The 27,511-nt window shown below is 33.7% G+C and overlaps 4 protein-coding genes across 4 annotated transcripts in view; all 4 read right to left on the bottom strand.

Moving 5' to 3' along the window:
* The window catches only part of LOC149741738 (dynein axonemal heavy chain 2-like), a 45,932-nt gene extending 35,532 nt beyond the window's left edge, over positions 1-10,400 (bottom strand). Inside the window, exons 1-20 of the mRNA XM_089890655.1 lie at positions 9,948-10,400; positions 9,666-9,718; positions 8,837-8,968; positions 8,185-8,255; positions 7,669-7,851; positions 7,403-7,533; positions 7,070-7,198; positions 6,333-6,606; positions 5,882-6,067; positions 5,404-5,523; positions 4,874-5,047; positions 4,379-4,544; positions 4,101-4,247; positions 3,713-3,927; positions 3,163-3,297; positions 2,552-2,720; positions 2,101-2,211; positions 1,643-1,771; positions 792-977; positions 80-239 (exon numbers count right to left, since the gene is read on the bottom strand). Of these exons, the coding sequence (XP_089746781.1) occupies positions 80-239; positions 792-977; positions 1,643-1,771; positions 2,101-2,211; positions 2,552-2,720; positions 3,163-3,297; positions 3,713-3,927; positions 4,101-4,247; positions 4,379-4,544; positions 4,874-5,047; positions 5,404-5,523; positions 5,882-6,067; positions 6,333-6,606; positions 7,070-7,198; positions 7,403-7,533; positions 7,669-7,851; positions 8,185-8,255; positions 8,837-8,968; positions 9,666-9,718; positions 9,948-10,017 (2,941 nt within the window). The 5' untranslated portion in view covers positions 10,018-10,400. The remainder of the gene's footprint in view (positions 1-79; positions 240-791; positions 978-1,642; positions 1,772-2,100; positions 2,212-2,551; positions 2,721-3,162; positions 3,298-3,712; positions 3,928-4,100; positions 4,248-4,378; positions 4,545-4,873; positions 5,048-5,403; positions 5,524-5,881; positions 6,068-6,332; positions 6,607-7,069; positions 7,199-7,402; positions 7,534-7,668; positions 7,852-8,184; positions 8,256-8,836; positions 8,969-9,665; positions 9,719-9,947) is intronic.
* A 134-nt stretch (positions 10,401-10,534) lies between these two features.
* LOC149741739 (uncharacterized) lies at positions 10,535-13,082 on the bottom strand. The gene is made up of 4 exons (XM_089890725.1): positions 11,829-13,082; positions 11,619-11,771; positions 11,256-11,380; positions 10,535-11,133 (listed from the first exon to the last, which is right to left on the bottom strand). The coding sequence occupies exons 1-4, from the start codon at positions 12,027-12,029 to the stop codon at positions 10,887-10,889; spliced, it is 726 nt and encodes a 241-aa protein (XP_089746851.1). The 5' UTR covers positions 12,030-13,082; the 3' UTR covers positions 10,535-10,886.
* Positions 13,083-14,470: 1,388 nt separating this feature from the next.
* Positions 14,471-16,336, bottom strand: LOC149741740 (uncharacterized). Its single transcript, XM_089886727.1, has 4 exons — positions 15,913-16,336; positions 15,490-15,577; positions 14,691-15,275; positions 14,471-14,582 (listed from the first exon to the last, which is right to left on the bottom strand). Exons 1-3 carry the CDS (start codon positions 15,913-15,915, stop codon positions 14,812-14,814), a joined length of 555 nt encoding a protein of 184 aa, XP_089742853.1. The 5' UTR covers positions 15,916-16,336; the 3' UTR covers positions 14,471-14,582; positions 14,691-14,811.
* An 8,826-nt stretch (positions 16,337-25,162) lies between these two features.
* On the bottom strand, positions 25,163-26,156 carry LOC149741741 (uncharacterized). The gene is made up of 2 exons (XM_089885946.1): positions 25,803-26,156; positions 25,163-25,660 (listed from the first exon to the last, which is right to left on the bottom strand). Exons 1-2 carry the CDS (start codon positions 25,997-25,999, stop codon positions 25,453-25,455), a joined length of 405 nt encoding a protein of 134 aa, XP_089742072.1. The 5' UTR covers positions 26,000-26,156; the 3' UTR covers positions 25,163-25,452.
* Between the last annotated feature and the right edge of the window lie 1,355 nt (positions 26,157-27,511).

Consider the following 27,511-nt stretch of genomic DNA (forward strand, 5'->3'; position numbering starts at 1 on the left):
AGAACAAGCAATTTAAATATACAAATATGAAAAACATGTAAACTGTAAAATTAAAATGAAAAGCAATAATTTCTCATACCAATCATTACAGCAATAGCTTCCTTATGGTCGTAATGCATTCTCTTCCCCCGTGCAAGATGCTCTGGTAATCTTCGGAAGTTTGCAATAGCTGTGGTTAGTTGTGTGCTCACGTTACGCACTATGTTTGCTAGCTGTTGAAGTGTTGGGGAAAATTCAACCTGAAAGAGAAAAATTCATGCTTAACAATTATGGTGAAAAAAATTTCTTATTAAATTTAAAAAATTGAAACATGTAAAAAATATGAAGTTTTTTTTGTCGTGTAGCACTCAAAAGTTGATGTTAAAACATTTTTGAGAGCTATTAATACTAATAGACTGCCCATCAGGTTGATAAGCATTCGAATATAAGCCCACAACTAACGAGTTTGCCAACAGGAATTGCCATTTCCGACGCCGTGACAAAGTGGTTAGCCCTCCTGCTTCCAACCCAGAAGTAATGGGTTCATGGCTCGTCACTGCTACCATTGTGGGTATATGTGTCTTTGGGGAAGACACTTAATGGTGATTGTCCCAACCCAGTGGTCACTAGTGTGTTGTCCAAATTATCAGCCATACATAAAAAAAAACATCCACAAAGTAACATGTGTTATAACTACTGTTGTTTTTTGACCACGCAAGGATAAAGTAAGTTACATTTATTCATTAAATAAATGATGAGTGTAAAAAGCAAAGTTATATTTTGCGATCACTATATCTATAAGAGCTACATACCACTGGTGTTTGGTTAGACCCCGGTTGAAGAACAACTTTCACTCTAAAAAGAGGATTTGGGGTTGATTTTCCATCACCGTTAATTGCTTTCGATATTTCAAGCAATGATGACTTGATATTGAGTCTAAAAGCATCTTCTACATGTTGATCCATTCTCTCTGTGTATCTCACCCAATGCTGCTGGACCTGTGAACCAAACAGATGATATTTACATGTTACATAGTAATATAGCATGTTTGTATTTATTATTTGATTATTAGCATTTTACTCTCCTCTGTGACATATAGTAGGGGAGGGAGATGGAACACCTTTTCACTATATTTTCTTGTCCAATTTGGTAGTAAACAAAAAACATTCAAAAAATAATAAAACCGTATCCTTACGAATCTCATAGACCCTTGTTAATTGTTTAAAACACAATCAGGATATTTGGATTATAAAACACGATTAGGATATTCGGATATATATACTTTGGGTTCAGGTTGAAAATTTAAAAATGTGCAATAAACACCTATATAAAAAGATGGCAAGCTAGAATATTTTTAAATGGAAAAGGTGTGTTGTATAACTTGTATTTATAATTTTATTAACTTAATGGTATAAAGTATAGCTTTTTATTAAATAATAGAAAAAAAGGGACCAAAATATATTTATTGCATTACAGATATTAATATAGCAATAAAATAAACTAATAAAACAGTTCAGTGTTTTTAATTATCAGTAAACAATAAAAATAGCCAAAAATATATTTAGTGCAACATAGTTATTAACATACTAATAAATGTTTTAAATTTAGCAATTTATTAGAGTATTGTTTCAGCATAAACAATAGAAAAACATAAACAACGTACATCTGGTCCATCAGCTTTAAACACTTGATACGTATTCTTCATCGTTTGTAAAATATTTTTGTGAATTTCTTCGAGTCGTGTTTGAACGTTATTCCGATGACGAAACTGATCATCTTGGAACTCAAGGCCCTAAAATAAATGTTATGAAAATTTTCATCAATTAAAAATGTTTTTGTTATTTAAGGGAGTTACACAACAGTGTATTATTAACCATGGGACACTAGTAAAAATATTACATCCAATACATGTAGACACTACCAAACAAAATAGTATAAAATACAATAACATAGTGTTTAAAACATAACATCTGCTTTGTTAGCCAATGGGTAAAAGAGTAAGGGCTTGCAAAACATAAAACGCAGAAACTGTTAAAGTTAATTACCAGTTGGATGTTGGTCAGGTTAAGTTAATTACACCTAGAAAAAGCCTTGATTGATGATTCTTTTCTTACTATTTACCTGATAAATACGTTTTCCATCCAAGTGAACCAATATTAATTCACTAATTTTACGACAGCTTTGTGCAATCTGGACATTTGCCAGTTTGTAATCATCAACCACTGTTTGGACCTAATCATTGATGAAAAAAATTTTTAAATAGATGCAATTGTCTGAAACGAATAAGATAAACCAGTTATACCAACATTCTTACCAATTGAAAACCGATAATATATGTCTTTAAAAAAAAATTACAAACCAAAAGCTTCTTATTTTATAAATTCTTTCTATCTGTTAAAATTTGGGTTTAACCCTTTTTTAACTGGTTCTATCTATGAATAGTTTTTATCCATTTAACGACTTTTGTTTTGCTGTCAATTCATTTTTTTTTTCAGTGTTTTAGTAGTAGTACCTATGTTAAAATTAATCAAAATATTTAGACATGTTTAAAAATATATCAACATGTTGGCACCTTCTTTGAGTGAAGTCTACATTCTCCAACAAAGAATTCTGAGATTCCCTTCGATGCCCAAGTAAATTTCATCAAGCCTGGGTGGATCTTTTTATCAAGAGATCGAATTCTTTCTTTGAACAGGCCGCGTTCAGCAGGTGAAAGAACACTAATGATTCGATTGTAATCTCTAGAAATACAAAACAATACCGTGCTAAATAAATGTAGTAAAAACATAAATAAGGGAATCTTTTTGTTATTATGAAGTTTTAGAAAACAACATAAATTATAGTATTTTTCCCTGATGATCTGGTGCTAAGAAAACGTAATCAACAAAATTAAGTTTAACCACTAGTAGTAACAGAGAAATATATTTCCCTAAATGGCATCGACAGACACATAATTTTTCAATTGTGTTTTTGTCTGTTATGTTTCGTAGCACCAGATCATTACTGTATTTTACTATACAAGAATCGTTCAACTATCTGAACATCAGGTCAGGGTTAGATTCGAATTAAATACAAGTTATTTTTTTTCCTGATAAAAACAACAATTGTGATTATTGCATAATAGGATTTTTGGCTACAAAATAGTTTTTTTGGCTCAAAAATAAATATTTTAAAAGTATGTACCTGACAACAAGCAAAACATGTTCCCTTAAACTTCTGAGTTCTTCACGTTTTAAATAAACTTCATTTACATAATGAGGAATTTCAAACATTAGACGTTCCCAATAATGAATCTCATTGAATAACTTGAGTAAGCTCCTGTAATATTAAACATGAATATAAACTCGAGCATTACTATTTTATAAACTTTCCTGCTGTTCGTTACCAATGACCGAAAGAAGGAAATAAATTCCATAACCCATTCAATATACATGAGAAACTAAACATGGGAAATTGAGACAAACACTTAATTATGGAAAATTCACTCAGTGTAAAATCATCAATCATGAATCCAAAAATCTTTAAATTAAAAAAAAAACGGACTTTAAAGTTAAAGGCAAAAAACACATAAAACAGGAAACAACTTTCGCATCATTGACTGTAATGTTTTCTAGTTAATGGAAATTTCTAACTTTTGAGAATTGGCCTTCTCACCTTGTCACCCCAGGCTTAGTAACAAAGTCAAAATTAATTGGTAAAACACTAAATATTGAGTAGTTAAAACAAGACGTACTTGTCAAAGTTCATATTGAGCATATCCTTTGTAACAGCTCCTTTATTCATGAGTGAAATTTCCAGTTTCTTCATGCTGTTCTCTTCTACAGTGGTTGTCCACTCATTGAATGTTTTCCTTACAAACTCATCAAGAGCTGTAGCAAGTTGTTGGTAAGCAGTTCGTGTTTCCAAACCCTGACCAATCTCAGGAAGGTAGTAAGCTTCCTTTAATACCTAACAAAAATAAAACTTTCTGACAATTGTATCATAATTTCCCCCAAAAAAATTTGACCTATGTGTCAGAATTAAAAAAATATTTTTTTTGCACCATTTGTATCAGAATTTACAACAAAAGTTATCAGAAAATTTATAAACGATAAGTGCTTCTAAATATGTTGTATGGTTACCTCCATTGGCCGATCAATTCTACGCTTAAGTGCACGCGCCCAATGAGCAGATCCTGCATATTTTGGCTGGTGAGCCATCATGTTATTGGCTTTTGAACTTAATTCCTTCTTTACACTGTTCAGCTCATCATTGAACATTGAATATACCTGAATAATAATTTAGCAACAAATTTAAAGGATATATACCTAAACAGTAGTTCATATTTGAATAATAATTTATTGACAAATTTTAAAAGATAACATAAGAAAACAGTTAACGTATGCAGGAAATAAATAACCTCAACAGTTCGTTTATCAATTGTTCTTTTAATGGCTTCACGAGCGGAGAGATGATGGAAGACATTAAGCAACATCACTCCTTCCTCCACAGTCTTAACAGTTTCAAATGCCGATGTGATCAAATTCTGTGTCATCACCTCCAGATCTTTAATTCCGGTTCGAAATCTGAAAACAAAAATATTTTGACCCAAAATTAACAAAAATATTTTTTAAAAATATATTTTTAATAAAAATATATTTCAAAAATATTTTGACCCCAAATTACCAAAAACATTTTTACACAATGTTAACAGTAATTTTACTCGAAAATCAAGGGGGTATTATTTAATCTTTGACTAAACAAGTTGCAAAGACCTTTAAAGAAAGTTTAGTTCAATTGTATACAACTTTACTGAGGGTTAATTTAATTGGCTGAGCCCACTTTCATTTCCATTCCTGTGTTTTACAGTACTCTGAGAATATAAAAACTAACGATTTAAAAAAGGTGAACAAACCTGTTATAGTCATCATGCCAAGAAGTATTTTTGACATCCAATATTCCTTTCTTAACTGATCGCAGGATGTGGAGATGTTTCTCAAACGTTCCTTCAATCTCGAGTAAGCTACGAGCAATGCTTGGTCCTCGTTGTCCAGCAAAACACGGCATAGCTGTCTTGTCTCCATCTTGACTATAGTATAATATTTATAGCCATGAACAAACTTAAATTCATTAGCACAAAAATATTAAAGGACAAGTTTTTCTTACGTACACTTTTTCTATTAGAAGTTAAATTATTACACATAAGTTGTGTCGTAGCGACCACGCTTATTTTTTTTCAACTAAACGTAAATATGTTTTAACTGTAATCGTGTTTTAACAACTGTTGTTTTGTCGATATATTTTTTTTTCGTTTAAAATCTAAATCTTCGCCACCGTAATCGCACAGACAAATAAAGTTATTATCATTACTCATTAGGCATATTATATTATTATTATGGTGATTGAAAAAATAATTCCTAAGAGTTAAATATGAAGGCGTCATACCGACGGGCAAAATGTTGCTGACATTCACAAACTTCAAGAAGATCTTTACAACGCTGAACAAATGCATCAACTTGTGCAAATATCGAACTTTGGTCCAACACCCAACCATCCTTTGAACATCTGGAATTACACAAGAATTAGATAACATAATCAATTAAAAGAACTATAAAATAAAGGAAATATATATATAAAATAAAAAAATATAATTAATTAAACAAAGTATTTCAACTGTACAACTGTGGCTCAATTAAATATATATACAATTATACATTGTAGTAACGTAGATAGAACACGTGCAAAGTTTTATAAACACTCATGAGTCCACTGTTAAAATAATAGGAAATGGTAACATGGCATATGCAAGTGTAGGCATACCTATTTTTAAGTGTTGGGGTAATGGGCCAATTCTGGCTCAAATTCTAGAACCATGGCGTGCCATGCCGTGGAACCTCACTCAAATGGAATAGAATAAGCATACCTGTGGTGAATGACAGCATTTGTTTTATAGATTTCCTTCCATGACAAACAACAATTCACACAGTTTGTCAGAACTAGAGAACTGCTGTCAACAAATCCATCAAATATTCGATCCAGGGAAATTTCCCGACAACAAATACGAATAACTTCATTGCTTAACTTACGGAAGAGAGCAGTCAACCTTTCCCTGGAATCAATATAGATTTTAACACACTAAATAAAACTTTGTAATAAAAACTATACAAAACAGCTTTACAGGCAATTGTATTGTATTTTTTGTCACTTTTGTCAGGGTTTAACATTGGTCAGGTATGAATAATAAGGTTTGCCTGATTATTTATTTCAGTTTTATGGTATGTATGTATCTCATAACTGCAACAACACATTTTATAGATAGTTAAAAAACGCCAAGTAAAGTATAATACTCCAGTTTAACTTCAATTTATGCACACCTTGTGTTGTAGTGGTTCGAATTGACCCAAATAACTCGGATGATCTTTACAATCTCAGGTAAAAGTTTTGGAACATCCTTAGGTGTTGCTGTGGCAAGTTTTTCACAAGGTCCTTTGAACAAAGATAGAAATCTCAAGTTACTTTGTGCTTGAGCAGAACCATCTTGAATGAGTTTAGAAAGCTTTTTAAATGGACCAACATATGAGGATTTTGCTTTCTCCAAAATCCTTTGTATTTTCTTCACTCCAGGTTTGTCAAGTTGAGAGCTTAAACCTGGATGAATAGATTGGTTAGAATTACAGTATTCTAAAGAATATTTTCCATTTAATATGAAATATATATAGTAGGGTGGGGGAATATGAGATACCTATTCTGTTATTTGTCCCATTTAGTTGTAAACAAAGAACAATAAAATAATTATAAAATCGTATCACCACTACTTCCATAGACCATTGTTAATTGTTCAAAACTAATGGTGTCCCAGCTTCCCCCACTCTACTACAAAATGGCATGCATTACATTATATTACACACCAATTGACACGTATTTCTTTATAATTAAGCATTGTGAAGATAAATATGCCTATTCATACATATATTAAATTTCGGAAGTTTAAAAACAAATGAATTTAAACCTATAACAGAACCGATATCATATGACAGAACACAGAAGAATACATGTAACATTAGACACTCATTATGACATAACAATACTCTGTGTTTTAAGTAATTCATACCTGACAGATCAATGCATCTGTTGTTCCAAAAATCAATTTCTTCTAAAGGACCGGAACTTTCAGCAGTCTCCAATGCATCTTGTGCATTCAATACTTCCTTAATCTGACGCGTCCAATGGATCATAGCAGCTGAAATATGAAGGTATGCATTATTACAAATTATTCCTACATTGAAAATAAAATTACTCCTACACGCCAATTTCCCCATCTTTACAATACTTAAAGAAATAAACTATTATAATCCATTTAAACTCTTTTGGTAAAATTTAAAAGTATTAGGTAATTGAAATGCATTAGCTGTATATGTTTTACTTTATACAGATGAGTGCTTACTTTCTAATCTCTGAACAAGCTCTTTGTTTTTTGCCGCAATTTCAGCTGATAAGTCAAGTCCTTCATTTGGAATGTAGAGCACAGTCTTTCCTTTCATCTTATGCTTGATGTCAGTTAAACTTGCCAAAAACCTGTCAGTGTTTTAATTAAATAAAGTCACATTAGGAAAGGGGTAAAAGTTTCTAAAGAGCAACAAATGATCAAAAATCAGGGGCTTGCAAAATTACAAATAAACTTATTTTACATTTGGGTATAATTTAACAAACCTGTGTAGCTGAGCACTGAAATCATTTTTAATGCTGTCTGGCCAGCTTGTGTTTTTGAAAAATAGTGGAGCGTATATGCCATTCATTATGCGAAGCAAACTTTCCAAGTAACCACTTCTTAGTGTTCCCCACTGAATTACTGAACTGAATGTTGCTTCTGTGAGTTCTGTGAAACGCCCAGTTCTGCAATGAATTATTGGGTTGAACTACTGGTGGAATTTCTTTTGGGGGGTTTTGTTTTTTCTAAGCTGACTTCCCCCGATGTACGGGTTGTGTTTTTACGCACACTTTTGTTTTTATTAGAAGACTAACTTGATACTAATAAAACATAAATGGCTTGTTTGTCTGCTAGATGTAGCGTGGTAGCGACCACTCTTATTTTCTTTAAACTAAATGTAAATATGTTTAAAGTTTTTAGGTGTTAGAAAGAAGAAACAGACAAATAAAGGTTCCTTTTTTAATTATTATTGGGTTAAAAAACGTGGGCCTAAAAAAAAGTAAATTTATGTTACTTACTTAATAAAATAAACCAATTCTTCTGCATTCTGATTGTTTGGTACGACAGTATCAACTGTAACTCCATTCACCTAAAATAAATAACAGAAATTGTTAATAAATTATTTGTGAAAACAAGTTTAGAATTCTGAAACATAAAAATTAGAAATATTATGTAAATACTGAATGACTGTATTCCTATCAAGATTCTTTATACAACATTATCCTAATTTAAAAAGTTTGTTTGTGTATAAAGCAAATAAAGTTAAATAATAAAGCAATAACAGTTGAGCTACTTGCTTTCACAATGTTGGGGAAAAATAGATTTTAGGATTCCAATTGTACATTAAAAACTTATTAGTGATCACTAGGCAACAGCCAAGCATATAAGTAATTTACTATTCCAAATATAGCAATTATTTGTTTTCTTGGGTAGTTTGTTTTGATGCTATGCCAGATAGCTGTAATGAATACAATATGATAATATCTATATATTTTATATAATGCGATAACACCTAGATATTTTATATACTGCGATAACACCTAGATATTTTATATAATGCGATAACACCTAGATATTTTATATACTGCAATAGCACTGCATACAATTTATATTTTATACAATGCGAAAACACCAATACAGTTATACTGATATAAATAGTTTACCACTTACTGAGTCAACATAAGCAACTAACAATTTACTATTATTGTCGCTGATGAAGTTATTGATCACCAAGTCATGCTGAGGTGTCCATGCATCATCGGATGTACCTTTAATCTTTACTCTGTCTTTGATAAGAAATGTCTGCAATTAAATCATGAATGAAAAACGTGAGATATATGTTAAGACTGCACATTTTGAGCTTCAATCATGATTTGCAGCTTTTTTGTAAAATATTTTTTTAGTTATTTAAAGCATTAATTTGTTATGTGTAAAGGAAAGTAATAATCATGCATTAAGTTAAATCTGATAGTAAAACAATGGTTTATTTCGCGATCATTTTAATTATTCTTCTCTAAAACCTCTGTAACGTCACAGTTTCGAAAAATACACAGGTAATTTAGAATTGATCTATTACAGTGCTCTTCAGCTGATGTGCACGGGCCCTAGAATGCTCCAAAATACGCATGGGGACATGGGGTGCACCAATACAAAAAGGTATACAAGGGTGCAACACAAACTTGTAGCACTAAACAGATACTTTATATAAAAATGAGTAAAACTTCGGCAGCTCCGCTCGGTTTAACCGACATCGCTTTTTATCTGAGTTTACCATTTAAGTAAAAAACTTTAAGGTTTACTAAACCAAACAGAGTTGAAGAGCACTGATCTATTAAGCACACAGGCCATTTCGAATGTATCTATTATGATACAAGCAAACATGAGGAAATCCACACAAAAAATACATAGCAATAAACGAATGGCATTAAAATAACATATTGACTCTGGGAATAAAGAATACAGCATGGAGATAAAAACTAAAACAAAGGAATATTCCTACCAAGTCAGTTGGTACCAAATCTTGTGTCGCTTCATTGTCACCATTTAAGGAAGCTACAAGAATAAACATTAAGTGTTCGTTAATTTAGAATTATTTAATTTAGAGACAAGAAATGAACATGAATCAGTAAAACACAAGCTTATAGTTTGTGTTTATTCATTTAAAGAAAAAAAATTCTAACAAGTTGGTCTAATAAATCGCCTTTATGAGGTAAAAAAAAAAACAGTAAAAACAAATGGTGGAGTTTAAAAAAATCCTTAAACGAAAAAACATTGCAATAACCTGTCGGAGATTTTTTAAGTGGTGGCGTCGCCGTGACAACAGCACTTGTTTCATTTTCCTCTCCGTTCATTGTGTGAGAATCAACTCATATCAAACTAAACTTCCAGTGTACTTTAATAGGCTACAATAACCTAATATACAAAAAAAAACTTAAAATTAAAACACATTTGGAGTATTTTAGGCACAAACACTGAGACACATTGCCGCACACAATCACGAAGCTTGAATTTACATTCGTTGTTGCCATGGCTATGAAGGCAGCGTCACCGAGCGGTAAATTTTCAAATACCTTTTAAATCTTAAATCACAGCGTATTTATATGTGTTATCTATGCACAGAGGCCCAAAACAGGGCATTTTTTGTGTCCAAAAGCGAGCAAAAGTTGTGCTTTTCGCAATGGGTTTACTTTAAACAAACTAGTTAAACAACAATATCCCTAATCAATGATTAAATTTACTTCTTCTAAATCCCGCTCTTGACTTTTTTCGATACAAAAAAAATTATAACTACCCATGTTTTTTAGACTCTCATACTTTAAGTTTTGTGGTTAAGTTAAAGTTTTTCTTTGAATTGCCGAAAAACATGCATTTTTCATATACCTGCTGTGTTATTTTGCACAAAAATTGGCGTTCAATTTCCTTTTACGTAACAAAGTTTTGGCCTACTTGCTATTCATATGGCTCTGATCCATAGCCGTATAGGACTTTTAAAAAGTTGGATACGAGATTTCAAAAATGATACGGCAATTGCAAATAATATGTAGAGGTCGAAAATATTAGCATTTTAACGTTACACCAAATTAGTATAACAGAAAACAAACAGCCTGTAACGAATTCAATCGCGGCTGCAAATGAAGGAAACAATTTTGTAATCTGTTTTTGTCTAAACAATAAACAATTTACCAAACAAGCAGCAACATATACGGTTAACAGCACAAAATTAAAGTAAGCTATTTAATTTCTTTGAACGTATTTCTCGGAGGTCCTTGTACATCACGTGGACGCAATTATGTTTCAGTTCCGCTTGAGCAAACACAGTTTCACCAGTGTCCGAGTCCCTGTAGCTCAGCATGTTAATTTTCCTTGCACATTTATATCCAATCTTCTTATCAATCATTAATGACTTTTCTGAAGTTGCGAATCCAACGGAGAAATCAAACCCAAGTTCCGCAAATAGAATCATTTGCCTATTTAAAATATAAACAATAAAAATAAATAAATAAATATATATATATATATATATATATATATACGAAATATTTGTTTCCGTTTAAAAGGTGCAGTTTTAAAATTTTAATATTCTACCAACCGTTCAGACAGTTCGGTGGCAATTTTTCGATTTGAATATTCCGATGAAACGACGAGAAGATCCGCAATCACGAAGTTAGTACTGCCGAGGTCGGTAGATAAAGTTGATTCCGCCCATTCTTCAAACTACATATATAAAGCGTATGTGTACGTGTAATACTATAATAACATTAAAAGGATTCGCCTTTCAGGTGATAATATTTTGTGGTGTGCTGCAATGCACATCGTAACCGAATGATAAAGGGTTCGACGCTGGTTACTGATACCATCCATAAACAAGTCGGCCATTAGTCCAACGAGGTGGCGACAACTATATATATATTAGCAAAAAAATAGGTAGGATTACCATATACACATAACTTACTCTTTGCAGAATTTCAACTTTCACTGGAACTTCACGGCTACCATGTTTAGCATCGAGGTTCTGGTGTGGGTCCAGGGTTCCAAACGTTACCCCGCAAACTGTCTTCCTAATGTCATCGAACGCACCTAAACTAATACCTGCGGGTATCACCTCCTGCAGCGATAAGCGTTATAATAAACTATACTAACTGTGTTCGTGTTTTGTGCTTACCCTAACTGCCTCATCGGCGTACAAGCGCATCTCTTCTTTCGTCATGTTAAGACATTTCGACAACGGTTCATACGGCATGTAATGTTCAACTAGTAGCTCGATGACGTCATTAATGTCGTCATTACGAAGCAATCTATAGGTGATGGCGAGTTCACTTGACATACTTACATCTGCACTCTCAAACTTAGCGTCATCAAACATGAGTCAATACATTAACTATACCTTTTTCTAGTTAATGTTTGAGTTATACTCGAAGTACCTTATTCAAACACGAAGCATTTTGTTGCTTTTTTAACCTACACCCCATTGTGCAGCGACAAAATGTGAAATTAGACAAGAATGTATATTTGAATGCTTACACTTTTTTATGTATGGCTGGTAATTTGGACATTCCATTAGCGACCACTGGGTTGGAGCAATTACCGTTAAGTGTCTTGCCCAAGAACACATCATACGCTCATAATGCTAGCAGCGGAGAGCCTTAACAACTGTGCATGTGAGTTAAGGTACTTTTACCTAGATTGTTTGCAATGATACATGATATAACGAGCGCCATACCACGACTCCGTCCTTGCTAAGCATTAACTTTATTTGGCAGCAAAATGAGAAAATCGACCTTGTTATTTAGCTGAGTGAAGGACGAAATATAAAAAAATAGGATTTCTTAGTAGAAGCGTTTCTTCTTCAAAACAATCGTCAGAGAAACTGGCGGTAAATCGTTAGTACACTATACCTTGATCTACTTGTCAAACAAATATGGTAGAGTGGGGAAAGGTCGGACACTTAAGCACATATTGCCCAATATTTCCAAAATTAAAATACATGACTGTTTTGGGGTGATACCACGAATTAGTACTAACATTTCTTTATTAATCGACAAATATACAAAAAATACTTTAAAACACACAAGAAGTTATTTAGCAATTCGCACATTATCCCAACACCCGGGCGAGCTGTAAAATTTTACCTGGGCACCTGGGATTGAGGCCAGATTTTGCTCATTATCCCAAAACCCGGAAGCCCCATTTAGGTCTTTCATGGGATCGATGCCGCTCTATATCTCGGACTTGACAACGCAGTCCCCAACTTCATCCGCGACACACAGTTTAACCAATTCCATTCACAACCCTGTAGTCAGTCATGAACTAAGATATTGGACTGTATAACTTATACAGTATAAGTCTGTAACTCATGTCATAGACTTCTGCCCTCAATTTGCAACGCATCGCAGTCAGCCACAGCACTACAACGTTCATTTTAATTTGAATGCTGCATAATTTTGTAAATGGGATAGGTTCCAATGCTAATGAATTTCAAACTAACAACAGATTAAAATCTACCACAAAACAATCTTACAAGTGAGTTTCTTTTATACCTAACAAATATATTATTTTGTCTCTTGACCTGTCATTTGTTCTGTTGTACAGGTTTACAGTAAATTTATAGCAGGGTAGACGAAGGTGGTTATCAGATAAGCCTGTATTTTAATTTCTTTTTTACGACCCCCATTTAATGATAATCCGCAAAAAAATAATGTTACAGAATTATCGACAGTATTATCACGACTTATAAAACCTGATTTTTTTAGTTGCAAGTGTGAACGATTGATTTTGTCTCACAACACTAAATTTAGTTTTGTGAAAAAAAACTCAGGTATAAACATGAGGGAAATAGGCATGGGTCAATATGACTTTTATTTATTCAAAAACAACAACAAAATATTGGTTTAACGTTGTATGCATTCACCGCAACGTGGTAAAGTGGTTAACGCGTCTGCCTGTAACTTAGAGGTAACGGATTCAAGGCTCGTCGCTGCTACCAATCCGGCGTTTGTGTCCTTGCGAGAGACACCTAACGGCAATTGCTTCGACTTACAGTTTACTAATGGGTTGTCCAAATTATCGGCCATACAAAAAAATCCCCCAAAAATGTTCTCACACAAAGTAACATACGTTGTAACTTGTAAGCTGGCACCAAGTGTACGAACACCCGTGTTATAACGCCTTTTCACCAAATTGGTAGTGAATATTTACAAACTATTTAGTTCTTGACCACAACAAATGCAATGCTGTAACCTGAACAGATCAAATAAATTTTAACTTTAAAGTCACCCAATTCGTGAACAATTATAGCAAAATAACGTCGTGGCAAACAGAGTCGTACAACTGGTAAATATTGTTATTAAAACTAACGATTCTGTAACTAGCGTTAACTTGAGTTGAACTAAATATATTTTAATTACAATAGAATGTGCCAGGCCATCCACAATTAATCGGTTCCTTGTTAAAAAGCATTTCATCACGCGCGGTTATCGTTGCGTAATTTTTCACGTGATGTTAAATTCTGTTGCAGCATTGTAATTTATCTATAATCATAACTATACGGTAGGGTGGGGGAAGATGGGACACCTTATCATTATACTTTTGGTGGTAAACCAAGTATACATTTAAAACATTGTAAAACCGTATACGATATGCCGTTGTTAATTGTTTAAAACACGAACGGCATATTTGGATATTATGTGCTAAAGGTGTTACGTCTTTCCCCATCCTATGAGTTTATTACTTCAAATGTTGTCGAATGCCTATTTATATTTCCTCACCGAAATGTTTGTATTTATATTTAAATTATAAACAAACACATAATGCCATGGTTGAATTTATTTCTGATTGATATTAAGTTGTGCTTATAAATGACAATTATCAATTATTCAACCTAAGGCGCCATCTTCTCTTGATTGAATGTCCTATTCAGCTGAAAATCAAAGAAAATGTTTGTAAAACAGTCAATACGTTGTTAAAATATTTAATTAATTGAAAGAACTCAGTAATTGTTTACTATTTTAAAATTAATTATATTTACCGCGCATCGCTTTATAGTAGCCATCTTTGGGCACCGCACCATAGTAGCCATCATAGTAGCCATCTTTGGGCACCGCACCATAGTAACCATCATAGTAGCCATCTTTGGGCACCGCACCATATTAGCCATCATAGTAGCCATCTTTGGGCACCGCACCATAGTAGCCATCATAGTATTCATCTTTGGGCACCGCAGCATAGTAGCCATCATAGTGGTCATCTTTGGGCACCGCACCATAGTAGCCATCATAGTGGTCATCTTTGGGCACCGCAGCATAGTAGCCATCATAGTAGCCATCTTTGGGCACCGCACCATAGTAGCCATCATAGTGGTCATCTTTGGGCACCGCAGCGTAGTAGCCATCATAGTGGTCATTTTTGGGCACCGCAGCATAGTAGCCATCATAGTAGCCATCTTTGGGCACCGCACCATAGTAGCCATCATAGTGGTCATCTTTGGGCACCGCACCATAGTAGCCATCATAGTGGTCATCTTTGGGCACCGCAGCATAGTAGCCATCATAGTAGCCATCTTTGGGCACCGCATTATAATAGCCTTCGTCACGAAGTTTTAGATCATCTTTAACTGAAAAGTAAAACATGTTTTAGTACATTTAATTAAAACATGTTATTTTACCGCATCCTTATTTTATGTATAACTATAGTTATTTGCCTGTGTTTGCTATTTTAAAATAATTCACATCATTCAATCGAATTGATTCAAGGCAGCGATCGTCATTGCCCGCCACACAATAAACAAAATGTTATTTGGTGATTTTGTTGTTTGTTTATGTACTTACGGCTTTTTGTGTTCAAACGAGCGCTGGCTGTTTCTGTGTGGACCAGAAGTCCGACAAGAAGCAGGGTAAGAAGTGCTGACTTATTCATCTGTAAAATAAAACAATATATATAAAGCATCAAACATAATTACGTAGCTAAAATTAAACTACTTGCAAATTCGATTGCAAGTGACATCAGAGAAGTTGCCAAACTCTGATGCTGCTTAAAATATACAAGGCCCTTATATTTGTTTTAACCTGCGAACTATTCTGATATTACTTCCTCTATGCAAGACAATGCACAATTATAATAAATCGTTCTCATGATTTTGGACATCATAGTTACAGGAAAATGTATATAAATAAAATAGCCAATAACTTCTTGCTATTATGCTGAGTCCTGGGAATGCAAAGAGAAACGCAAGAACAATAGTTCGGCTTTACCATGAAGTTCCGTTTCTACTATAGTTGCGCTTTGTCAAGTATGTTTCCCATGTTAGTTGCATTCAGAAAACAGGATAACAAAGATTATAACTTCCATTGTTGTATCATGGGAATCAAAACAAACGCTGAATAGTTGCAAGATGGCTGGCCAACACAATAGGTTAGATTCTCACAAAACCCATCTTTCGGATGGTTCTCAAAATTGTTATTTCCAATTAGAGGAAATGTGTTATCTCCGCGTTCATTATACCGGGGTTTACAAAGACCAGTGCTAAGCTGTTCTTGTGGGAAATAAAGTATCGAGGTTTTGCAGTTTGCAGCAGCACAGAATTCTTATTTACAATCTTGCAGCATCGATGTCATTACTGCATATTGCAGATATACGTCATTAGAAATCAACATTCAAAACCATCTACTACCAAATGCGGCAGATGGTAAACTCAGTTTTTTTCTATATTTTTATTACAAGGGTAGCGTAATAATATTAAACTTATTCTATAGGTTTAAAAGTTCACAAAAATTCTTCCATTTACACTAAACTACTTCCAAGTTTTGCAGATGGTATAAACTATAAAGGAATGTAAATTACTTATACTTGCATGGCGGGGAAACGAAAGTCATTATACCATTAATGTTTTGTTTTATACACCTCGTGCTGACTTAGCAGTTGCCACATAACTTTGCAGGCAATTATTTTTATTAATTTTTTATGTTTTATATATTGATAAAAATTTAAAAGCAAAACGGACTGGGTTTGAGCAATTACATTTAAGTGTTTCGCCCAGAAACTCACACTCCCACAAACGGTAGCAATACGAAGCCTTTAACCCGTAAATTTTGGTATAAAAAGGACAGGTTCGCTCACCATTTTGACGCCAGTGATATTTTTGCCACGGCACTGGTACCCACCAACATGCAGTTTTAGCCAAAAAAATGTTCAGAAAATCAAAAGTGATTACCTTTCTTTTGTCAAACTGTTTTATTTTATTTCTGTTTTGTTTAAAAGACTGCTTATAGCATGCAACAGAAAGGCCAATCTTTCTAGTTAAATAACAGTGGTGCGTGGCGACATCTAGCGCATTGGTGTTGGGTAGAGTACTTTTGAAAATTTAAAGCACTATAAATACTTTTTACGTTTTAACATTTTTTAAAAATAAAATATCTCGGTTAAAGATAAAAGTCAAAAAAGCTATTCAATTTATTTTGTTATGTTATATACGTAAGGTATATAGTACAATGAGGAAAGATAGGACACTTAAGCACATATTGCTAAATATTTCCAAAATCAAAGCAGATGACGGTTTTTGGGAAATACCACAAATTAGTACTATCATTCTTTTATTAATTGACACCAATTTAATAAAATATAATAAAACACACGGGAAGTTATTTAGCGATCCGCACAACAAGTGAAGTTTTACAAATTCGAAAACACACAGGATAAAATGGGACAGTTTAAAATCATTATTAATTTTGATTAATAAGTGTATTTATAAATGGGAATATACGTAAATAACACGAAATAATACTGAACGCTTTGAAAATTAAGTTTGAACATTCTTTTTCTTGCCCTACTGCTATAGTTTTTATATGTTACCTATACTGCATAACAATTGGTAATGTTCGAACTTCAATGGCAAATATTGTATCCTACAAATGTATATGAACCTGTAAAAACAGAAAATTGATTATAACTATTGATAAAGTTTTTATTTTTGCTACAGATTGAGTATTACTACCCTGTTTTTGGCATACGTCACTTCTCATAAATTATCACCAAGTGCAAATGACCAAATTTCGAATATATTTTTAAAATAATATCTTTTTATTATATCAGTATCTTATAGTTGAATAACCCCTAAGGTATAAATTACTAAATTAAATGCAAACCTTTCAACGTTTGGCAATGAAAACATACAAAACTACAATGTGGGGGAAGATGGGACTCTAAATTGAAATATATTTACATTAGCAGTATTATGCAACTTGTAGTTAACCTACAGAGTTTAACAGGCTGTGCTAGTTTATTTGCCAGGTAAACTTCATATATATAACGTTAAACCGATATTTTTTGTTGTTTTTATCTCAAACTAAAGTCATATTGACTCCTGCCTGTTTTCTTTATGCTTATATCTCAGTGTTTTTTTACAAAACTAAAACTAGTTTTATGAGACAATATTAAACTGTACGAAATATTCAAGGTTGTTTTATGAAGCTATGAAACTAGTTTAATCGTTCGCACACGCAAACTAAAAAATTCATCGGCTCTACTATGATTTAGAGAGCATTAAAAATAGCACCTTACTATTTCGCATTTTTTTACCTGTTCAAAGTATACTGTTTATATTTTACATATTTTTCCAATATTTAAAAACAGTAATTAGCTTTGATGGGTGTTTTATAAAGTCGGGATAATACTGTTCAAACAATACATATTTTTCCAATATTTAAAAACAGTAATTAGCTTTGATGGGTGTTTTATAAAGTCGGGATAATACTGTTCAAACAATACCAATTGTTATGTCATTTTCACTTGGTGTTAATTTATAAGAAGGGGCTTGTGCCAAAAACAGAGTAGTAATCAATTTTCTGTTATTACTAGTTCATATACATTTGTAGGATACAATATTTATCCATTGATGTTCGAACATTACCAGTTGTTATGCAATAATATAATCCGGCGCCGTGGCGTAGTGGTTAGCGCGCCTGCCTCTAACCCAGAGGTAATGGGTTCAAGGCTCGTCGCTGCTACCATTGTGGGCGTATGTGTCCTTGAGCAAGACACTTAACGGCAATTGCTCCAACCCAGTGGTCACTAATGGGTTGTCCAAATTATCAGCCATACATAAAAATGAAAAAAAAAAATCCAAAAAAAATAATCACCCACAAAGTAACATACTTGGTAACTCGTAAGCTGGCGCGAGGTGTTAGCCCGTGTTATAACGACTGTCGTTTTCCGGCCACGCGAGGATAAAGTAAGTTACATTCATTACATTCATTCATTCATTCATTCAATATAATGTATAGGTAACATGTTGGTCATTTGCACTTGGTGATAATTTATGAGAAGTGACGTATGCCAAAAACAGGGTAGTAATACTCAATCTGTAGCAAAAATAAAAACTTTATCAATAGTTATAATCAATTTTCTGTTTTTACAGGTTCATATACATTTGTAGGATACAATATTTGCCATTGAAGTTCGAACATTACCAATTGTTATGCAGTATAGGTAACATATAAAAACTATAGCAGTAGGGCAAGAAAAAGAATGTTTAGACCTAATTTTCAAAGCGTACAGTAATATTTCGTGTTATTACGTATATTCCTATTTATAAATACACTTAATAATCAAAATTAACAATGATTTTAAACTGTCCCATCTTATCCTGTGTGTTTTAAACTGTCCCAGTTTTTTTTTACGTGCCCAAACATCGTTTCTGGAACGTTTTAAATGGAGCCTCTTAATAAATTAGGATAGGGTGATCAACTGGTCATTATATTTGTTCCGACCTACTGCGCAAGCGCATGCGCAACAGCGCCCTGTAGAGTATCGGTCGAATATATCATCAGGCGGATATATTCTACCAGGCGCTGATGCGCATGCGCAGTAGGTTCAGTCGGAACAAATATATTACGGAACCGTTAGTAAATAATACCCTACCTTTCATAACATTGTTTTTAACAATTAACAGTGCTATTTAAAAGTGTATAATCGTAGAAACACCGAGAAATCCAACTGCCGCCATCTTTGTTTCCAAAATCGAGCAAAAGCGGAGACTTTCGCAATGAATTTAAACGAATTTGTTAGGTTTTGTCTGCCATTTCTTTTTGTAGGAAGGCGTAAAATGGCTTATATTTACCTTATTGCACATTTTTGCAAAAAATATATAAAATGACCCATATTGAATGATTAAAATGTCACAAATTCACCGCTTCTAAATCTCGTTTGTGACTTGTTTCGATACAGAAAACAAGTTACGCATAAATTTTAGAATTTCTAACCTTTAAATTTAGTCAAAGTTTCCCTTTAAATTACCGAAAAACATTTTCTTACACCTGTACTGTGTTATTTTGGGCAAATTTGGCGTTTAATTTGTCTTTTACGTAACAATTGGTTGGACTCATGGCGCCCTCTATATGGTTGGACTACATAGTATTTCTATGGCTCTGTTAGAGTGGTGAGAATACGATTACAGAATTCTGTAAATATTCTTAGTTTATTACCAGACAGGACGATAAAAGAGAGTGAAAATAAATCACGTCTTACCCCATACTACTAGATTCTAAGCGTTTAAGGGTTTCTTTATATTGACAGCAAAGACCATAGAAATCACTCTATGCGCCTTTGGACTTTGATTGACAGTGGCCACATCATATAAATAAAAAGAGTAGAACGCGCAACTACTGCCCAAAAGTTAAACCTTGATACACTAATTTTGTTGGGTCACGTAGTGAGCACCAAGACCGTCTTCATTTCACTTTGTCTCTTCTTTAAAAATGTTTTGTCTAAAATAGGTAAAGAAAGACTAAAATTTAGTAATTTAACCTCAAAATATTATTTTGACTCTAAAAATGACCTTGGATGGTGTTAAAAGTAACACTATTAAACTTGTCAAATACCCTAATATGAAATCCAAGATTGTGTTTTCAGCTTCACTGGAAGTCATTTAATTCCAGGACTTAAGTTAACCCTTCGGACTCAAGTTACAAACCCCAAGGCCGTTACATTCCAGTCCTTATCTTAAGCAGTCTATGGCTGCAACAGATAAAAACTTCATCTAATTCAATTTCTCCAACTCCAACATAGTAATTCTAACTTCTCAACAACTCTTTGTCATTACTTCCTAAACTGTTTAATCTTGGTTCACCTTTCGCTTATTGCAGTCTAAAGCAATATAGTCTGTCAACCACTTGGGGGGCTTTGTTGAACACGTTATTGAACACGTTAGTGGTCATATAGATCCTTTTTCGTCGAACAGTTGTTCTTGGCTTTGTTGTTGTTGTTGTTGCTAATAGGGCGATTTTTTTCCGCACTTATCCTAATTCTTAATTCTAGCATTGTTCTTTAATCTCTTGATTGAAATCAAATCGTAATATATATTTATAATTTTTAGACTGAATTTTCGGATTTAAAACCGCACGATGAGCGATTAATTAACGATTACTTTCCTCATGCACTTTACATAGCGGAAACACTGTCTGGAGTTTGGCGGGGAACGACGGCACGTTGTATAGTGTTCTTTGGTTTTATATAAGATAAGAAATCCACACAACGATTCACGACTGAATCAAACTATTAGCATTTAAGTGGGGACGCATTAAATGCACTACTCTTAAACCGTATTATCATTAATCGTAATTGAAACATTATTTTTAATTCAACATCATATGATTAATATTAACTTCTAACATTACCTAATTACTGCGTGATTACGGTTTGTCAAAGTTCATGAAAACGTTTTTAAGCGACGACAACGTTAACTAGTGTAAGTTTACAATAAACACATGGTACAGGAGTTGTACAAAGCGCATTTACACATATTCTTTACCAATCACTCAATCCTCATACGTCATAAGTTTCATTAGTTATAATATAAATACATTCTGCCTACTGCTCCACAGTCACCAATGGTGACTAGAACCCGTTTTGTTGGTTACTTCAGATTTGTTTTTGATCGAGCCTAGTCGACCGTTGTAGTAAAAGGATTAACTAATATAGCAGGGTGGGGGTAGATGGGACACCTTTTCATTTTGTTTTCTCTTTTCATTTGGTAGTAAACAAAGAACATTTAATGAATTATAAAACAGTATCTTCACGACTTCCACAGACCGTTGTTAATTGTTTAAAACACGATCAGGTTATTTTGATAACATGTGTTAAAGGTGTCCCATCTTTCTCGGCTCTACTATCTTATGCTAATTAGTTTAAAACGTGTTCATTCATTAGATCTGTGATCTCTTGTTGTTGTTGTTGCTGATAAGGCGGTTTTTCCGCACTTATCCTAATTCTCAATTCTAGCATTTTTCTTTAATCTCTTTATTGAAATCAAACCGTAATATATATTTATAATTTTTAGACTAAACTTTCAGATTTAAAACCGCACAATTAGCGTGTGTGCACCAAAGCGTAGACGAGTGCCTTTTTCTTATCGTTATCTTCGGTATAAACACCGCGTCTCTCGTTTCTTCGCTGTTTTAGTTTACCGCTCGCGATAAATCATTATGCAGCCGCCACAATATGAATAATATTAACTTCTAACATTACCTATAACTACGTGATTACGGTTTATCCAAATTCAAAAGCAAACGTCTTTAAGCGACGACAAAAGCAAACGTCTTTAAGCGACGACAAGGTTAACTAGTGTAAGTTTACATGTCAACACACGGTACAGGAGTTGTACAAAGCGTATTTACACATATTCTTTACCAAACTTTCATTTCTTATACGTCTTAAGTTTAATGAGTTTTAATACACGACTAAATGCATTCTGTCTACTGCTCCACAGTCACCAATGGCGACTGAAACCCGCTTTGTTGGTTACTTTTGATTTGTTTTTGATCGATCTCAGTCGACCATTGTAGTGATAGTGGTAATTAATACTATGCTAATTAGTTTATACCGTGCTCATGCATTAGATCTGTGTGATCTCTTGTTTGTAAGCTATTACTCTCTGACAAATACCTGATCATACACAAATATGAATTAAAAACCCGAAGCTGTAAAATTCTATTTTATTTAGAGTTTCTTTGGCAGAGCTAATTCTAGCAGTTAAGCAACACCAAATATTTAACATACTTTCAGTAAATACCCATGCGCGGTTTGCTAGAAATATGTATAGTTAGGTGGGGGAAGATAGGACACCTTTTTAATTTATTTTCTCGTTTAACTTAGTAGCAAACAGGGAGCATATAAAAAAAACTATGTACACACAACTCCCATAGACCGTTGGTAATTGTTTAAAACACGGTCAGTATATTTGACCATTATGTGCGATAGGATTCCCGTCCTTCCACAACCTACTATATTTGGAAAAGATTATTTTTTTCCTATAACTTTGAGTTAAGTCAAAAAATAATCTAGATAATCTTGAAACTGATTACAGCGCCCTTTATTCCATTATTGACTACAATGGTAAAACGGGATCGTCATGTGGTCTTGTGACCGTTGAAACTGGGGAATCAGTGGTCTTCTTTATCGATATTCGAGATGCGCGTTCTATTTATTTTTTTTATTTCTGTAGACAATTAAAATAACAAAAAAATATCGTTTAAAAGTTATATATATAGAAAGTTTACATTTCAAAGAAACTAGCCCAGCCGGTTAATTTCGGTATAGGTTTACTACAAGTTGCAGCTGAATATTGTTAATGTTAATATAAAAATATTCAATTTGGTGTCCTATATCTCCCCCACATTATAGTTCTTAATACATTTTTTTAAAGTTTTGCTTTTAACTCAATAATTTATACCTCAGGGGTGATTTGAACATATAGTACAATGGGGGAAGATGGGACACTTAAACACATATTGCCAAATATTATCAAAATCAAAATAGATGACGTTTTTTGGGTAATACCACGAATTAGTACTATCATTCCTTTATTATTTGACACCAATTGGATAAAATATAATAAAACACACGAGGAGTTATTTAACTATCCGCACAACAAATGAAATTTTACAAATTCGAAAACACACAGGATAAGATGGGACAGTTTGAAATCATTGTTAATTTTGATTATTAAGTGCATTTATAAATAGGAATATACGTAAATAACACGAAATAATACTGTACGCTTTGAAAATTAAGTTTAAACATTCTTTTCCTAGCCCTACTGCTATAGTTTTTAACATATTACCTATACATTATATTATTGCATAACAACTGGTAATGTTCGAACTTCAATGGATAAATATTGTATCCTACAAATGTATATGAACTTGTAATAACAGAAAATTGATTACTACTCGGTTTTTGACACAAGCCCCTTCTTATAAATTAACACCAAGTGCAAATGACCAAATTTCGAATATATTTTTAATATATTATCTTTTTATTATATCAGTATCTTTTAGTTGAATAACCCTTGAGGTATAAATTACTAAATTAAATGCAAACCTTTCAACGTTTGGCAATGAAAACATACAAAACTACAATGTGGGGGAAGATGGGACTCTAAATTGAAATATATTTACATTAGCAGTATTCTGCAACTTGTAGTTAACCTACCGAATTTAAAAGACTGTGCTAGTTTCTTTGCCATGTAAAATTCATATATATAACGTTAAACTGATATTTTTTGCCCCTCCCCCTCTTTCTTTTTGTTAAATTATCACAGTGGTGTTCAATTAATTTCTGCCGTGATCCACCACAGCTATCTAAGTGCCCCCCCACCTGACATATTGACATGCTTTAAACCGCGCTCCCTTGGTTGGCTGTATCTGTATTATTGCGTAAAACACATTATCGCGATCAACGCAAAAGTGAAATCTAATAACCTTGCCGTTTGCGTTTACGTCACAGTTTAGCCTTATATTTGCCATGTTTTTCTTAGCCAGGTAGACTGTTACGAAGTAGTAGGGATTCGTTGCATCATAATAGCGATTGTTTTGCTTGGCAATTATTTAAGACATAATAGTAATTCACAGGGCTGTTATTTGCGTCATAATAGGGATTGACGCGGTTATTTGCGTCATAATAGGGATTGACACCTCATCATTTAGCATGTGTAAGAGGTTTAAAAACAGACTTAAAGGATTGCTATTTTAATTTAACTTTTGCGTGCGTCGTATTTGAGCCTTTTGAACACCGCTGTAATAAGACATATAACACTTTATTTTTATAGTTTTTCGCGCCCCCCAGTTTAAGAACCACTGGCTTACAGTATTATTTCGTGTTTTTTGACTGAAGTCACTTCAGTATACTATGGTTTTGCTTAATTTTTTTAATTGATATTATTAATAATAGCCTATAGGCTACTAACTTGTGGTATCACTCAAAAACCGTCATGTATGTTGACTTTGAAAACAGTGGGCAACATTTGCTTAAGTGCCCCCACTCAACTATAGGATATACTTCCGAAACTGTTTATTTTCATTATTTTTCACTCGTGAGATGTCAACTCGGCGATCAAATTTCGTATTACGGTTTACGAGTTAGCGAGCATAAAATTGTTTATTTAATTTGTATCGACTATAACTATACGTGTTTAAACCGACAACTTGCCAAAGAACCAAAACGACCATAAAAGCGGAATATCAAAACAATTTATTAACATTAATATGGAAGAAATTCAGAGCAGAAAAGACAAGGTTGGAAAAGTTCAATAAAATTGCATTAAGTTGTTCGATCGTTTTTAAATTGCTAATCTTCTTATCTTCTGTATTAGTGACTGCAATTACAGATACAATGCCGCGTGTGCAAGCGATTTGTCTCAGGCAGAAGCGCATGTTGGATTGCGAAAAGTAATAAATAATACGCCTTTCCAGCGTATGCGTTAGTTCTTTGGAACTTCATGGCAGATGCGCTGAAACGTGTCACGTGTTTGAAGAAAACTGCTGATTAAAGGAATCTTGCTGTTTTGTTGCATCGGCAGGTGAATCAGTTTGTTTGATTTTTTGCTGAATCATCACATGGAGTTCTCGAATATAATCGACTGCACCGAGAACCACGTCTAGGTTTGGATCAGATGTTTGATTGCAATTCGAACTGGGTATAATTTCACGAAGCTTGGCAAACAGCGTACTGTAAAATATCATTCAGCAATGTTAATATTATGAAACAATGTCCGAATCGTTTATGCTGTAACAAAATCTATGCAATGATAATTTTACTAAGTACAGTTAAAGTTTTGAAAAAGTAAACATATAAACAATGAGTTACATACCTTAGCTCTTCAGATTCTGTTGTAGTTTTTATCAGTGGACTCACAGGTCTATCTCTAATAACGTAATTTTGCTGTTTGTTTGTTAGCGGGCTTCGTGTCGTTCGTTCGACTCTGGATCGACATGATAACGGGCTTACAGATGCTGCAATATATCGACGACCAAGCGCAATTTTTAAAACTTTTCCTGATTTCACCATCTTTGTATTCTCCTTGTTCTGCAGTTGCTTTGAATGATGCCTTCGTTACAACCCGGTCCTTTTTATACACATCGGTCACGCTTCTACCCAATCACGTCGCCATTTGTCTTCCGTATGTTGTATTCTTTCTTCCCTCTCCTTTTGTTTCTAATTACTAACGTCGTGAAGGTAAGCGGACGACGCGTCGGCCGCCAGTTCCCAATCGTCTAACCGTTTCCCCTTCTGTGCGTCATCATCAAAGGGTTAATAACCGATCAGAAATTGCGCGAAAATGTAACACCTTGGCAGAAAAATGTACCCATATGTTATTAGCACTTTTCCGGTTAAATCAACAAATAGTATGATACGCAGCTTTAATAAATATATATATATATGTATAGTAAGGTGAGAAAGACAGGACGCTTTTAGCATATAATATCCAAATACCTTAATCCTGTTGTGAACAAATAACCATGGTTTATGGGAGTCGTGAGGATACAGTTTTAAAATTCTTCAAATGTTCTTCGTTTAGTACACCAAATGAGACGAGAAAAAAAAGTATAAAAATATCTCCCATATGTCATTTAAAAAAAAATATCTCAGTGTGTTAAGTTAGATAAGCAAATCTTATTATGGAATTGCAGACTGATGCATATATATAGTAGGGTTGGGAAAGATTTGATTTGTTTCTCGTCCTATCTAGTAGTAAACAAAGAACGTCGTAAGAATTACAAAACCGCATTCTCACGACTCCCATAGACCGTTGGTAATTGTTTAAAACAGGTTATTTCGATCAAGACATTTGAATATGACCTTCAAAGGTGTCCCATCTTCCCCCACACTTCTATACTAAGTGTATGTGTATCAGCGGTTGGCGGAAAGCACAACAGATCCTGTTAAAGTTAACCCACGACTTCCTGTCCCATTTATCCGGTTAAGCCAATTTTCTAATTGTAAGTCTGGGAACAATCTGCTTATAGTTTTCATTGCATTGGATTCCCGCTGCGCTCCCACGAACCAAGCCAATTGCGACTGCCAGTCCCTCGTGGCTCACTAACACTAGCATTTCCGTTCGTTTAACAAAAGGCGTCGGATGCGAGTCGAACAAACGGTTGATTCGATCTGTCTTTTATATCTTTGTAAACAGATCGGGCATCCGGCCGTAAAAATCACTTTCTTAATACATAGTTTAAAATTCGCTGGATTTTATGTTATACTTGTTGCTTGTACAGCATAATTTTGAATTACGTATTAAACGGATATTTGTTTCGTATTGCAGTTTTTAAGTTAATAAACAGAACTGCGACACAGTTGATCGAATATTTTGGCTGATTATTTGTGTCTGTTTCACTCAAACATAATTACCAAGTCAACTTGCCAAAATGCAAGTAAACGGCACTTGTGACCTCGACCGTATAAATTTTGTTTACGTTCGACACCCGGTTTGACCCTTGCAGTGTAATCGAAATTCAATGCAGACGCACCGCCAAACAGTTACAATTAGAAGATTAAGAATCACTGCGGGTCATATAC

The sequence above is a fragment of the Ciona robusta genome, chromosome 1 (genome assembly GCF_009617815.1).
Source record: "Ciona robusta chromosome 1, ASM961781v2".
NCBI classification, from domain to species: Eukaryota; Metazoa; Chordata; class Ascidiacea; order Phlebobranchia; family Cionidae; genus Ciona; species Ciona robusta.

Excerpts from the sequence above, each read along its gene's own strand:
- LOC149741739 (XM_089890725.1), bottom strand. The coding sequence starts at position 12,029 with ATGTTTGATGACGCTAAGTTTGAGAGTGCAGATGTAAGTATGTCAAGT. Across the intron at positions 11,772-11,828 it reads ACGCCGATGAGGCAGTTAGG|GAGGTGATACCCGCAGGTAT; the intron begins GTAAGCACAAAA and ends TTATCGCTGCAG. Across the intron at positions 11,381-11,618 it reads AAGTTGAAATTCTGCAAAGA|TTTGAAGAATGGGCGGAATC; the intron begins GTAAGTTATGTG and ends TTATATATGTAG.
- LOC149741740 (XM_089886727.1), bottom strand. Across the intron at positions 15,276-15,489 it reads TCGTTTGAACACAAAAAGCC|TTAAAGATGATCTAAAACTT; the intron begins GTAAGTACATAA and ends TTTACTTTTCAG.
- LOC149741741 (XM_089885946.1), bottom strand. The coding sequence starts at position 25,999 with ATGGTGAAATCAGGAAAAGTTTTAAAAATTGCGCTTGGTCGTCGATAT. Across the intron at positions 25,661-25,802 it reads ACAGAATCTGAAGAGCTAAG|TACGCTGTTTGCCAAGCTTC; the intron begins GTATGTAACTCA and ends GATATTTTACAG.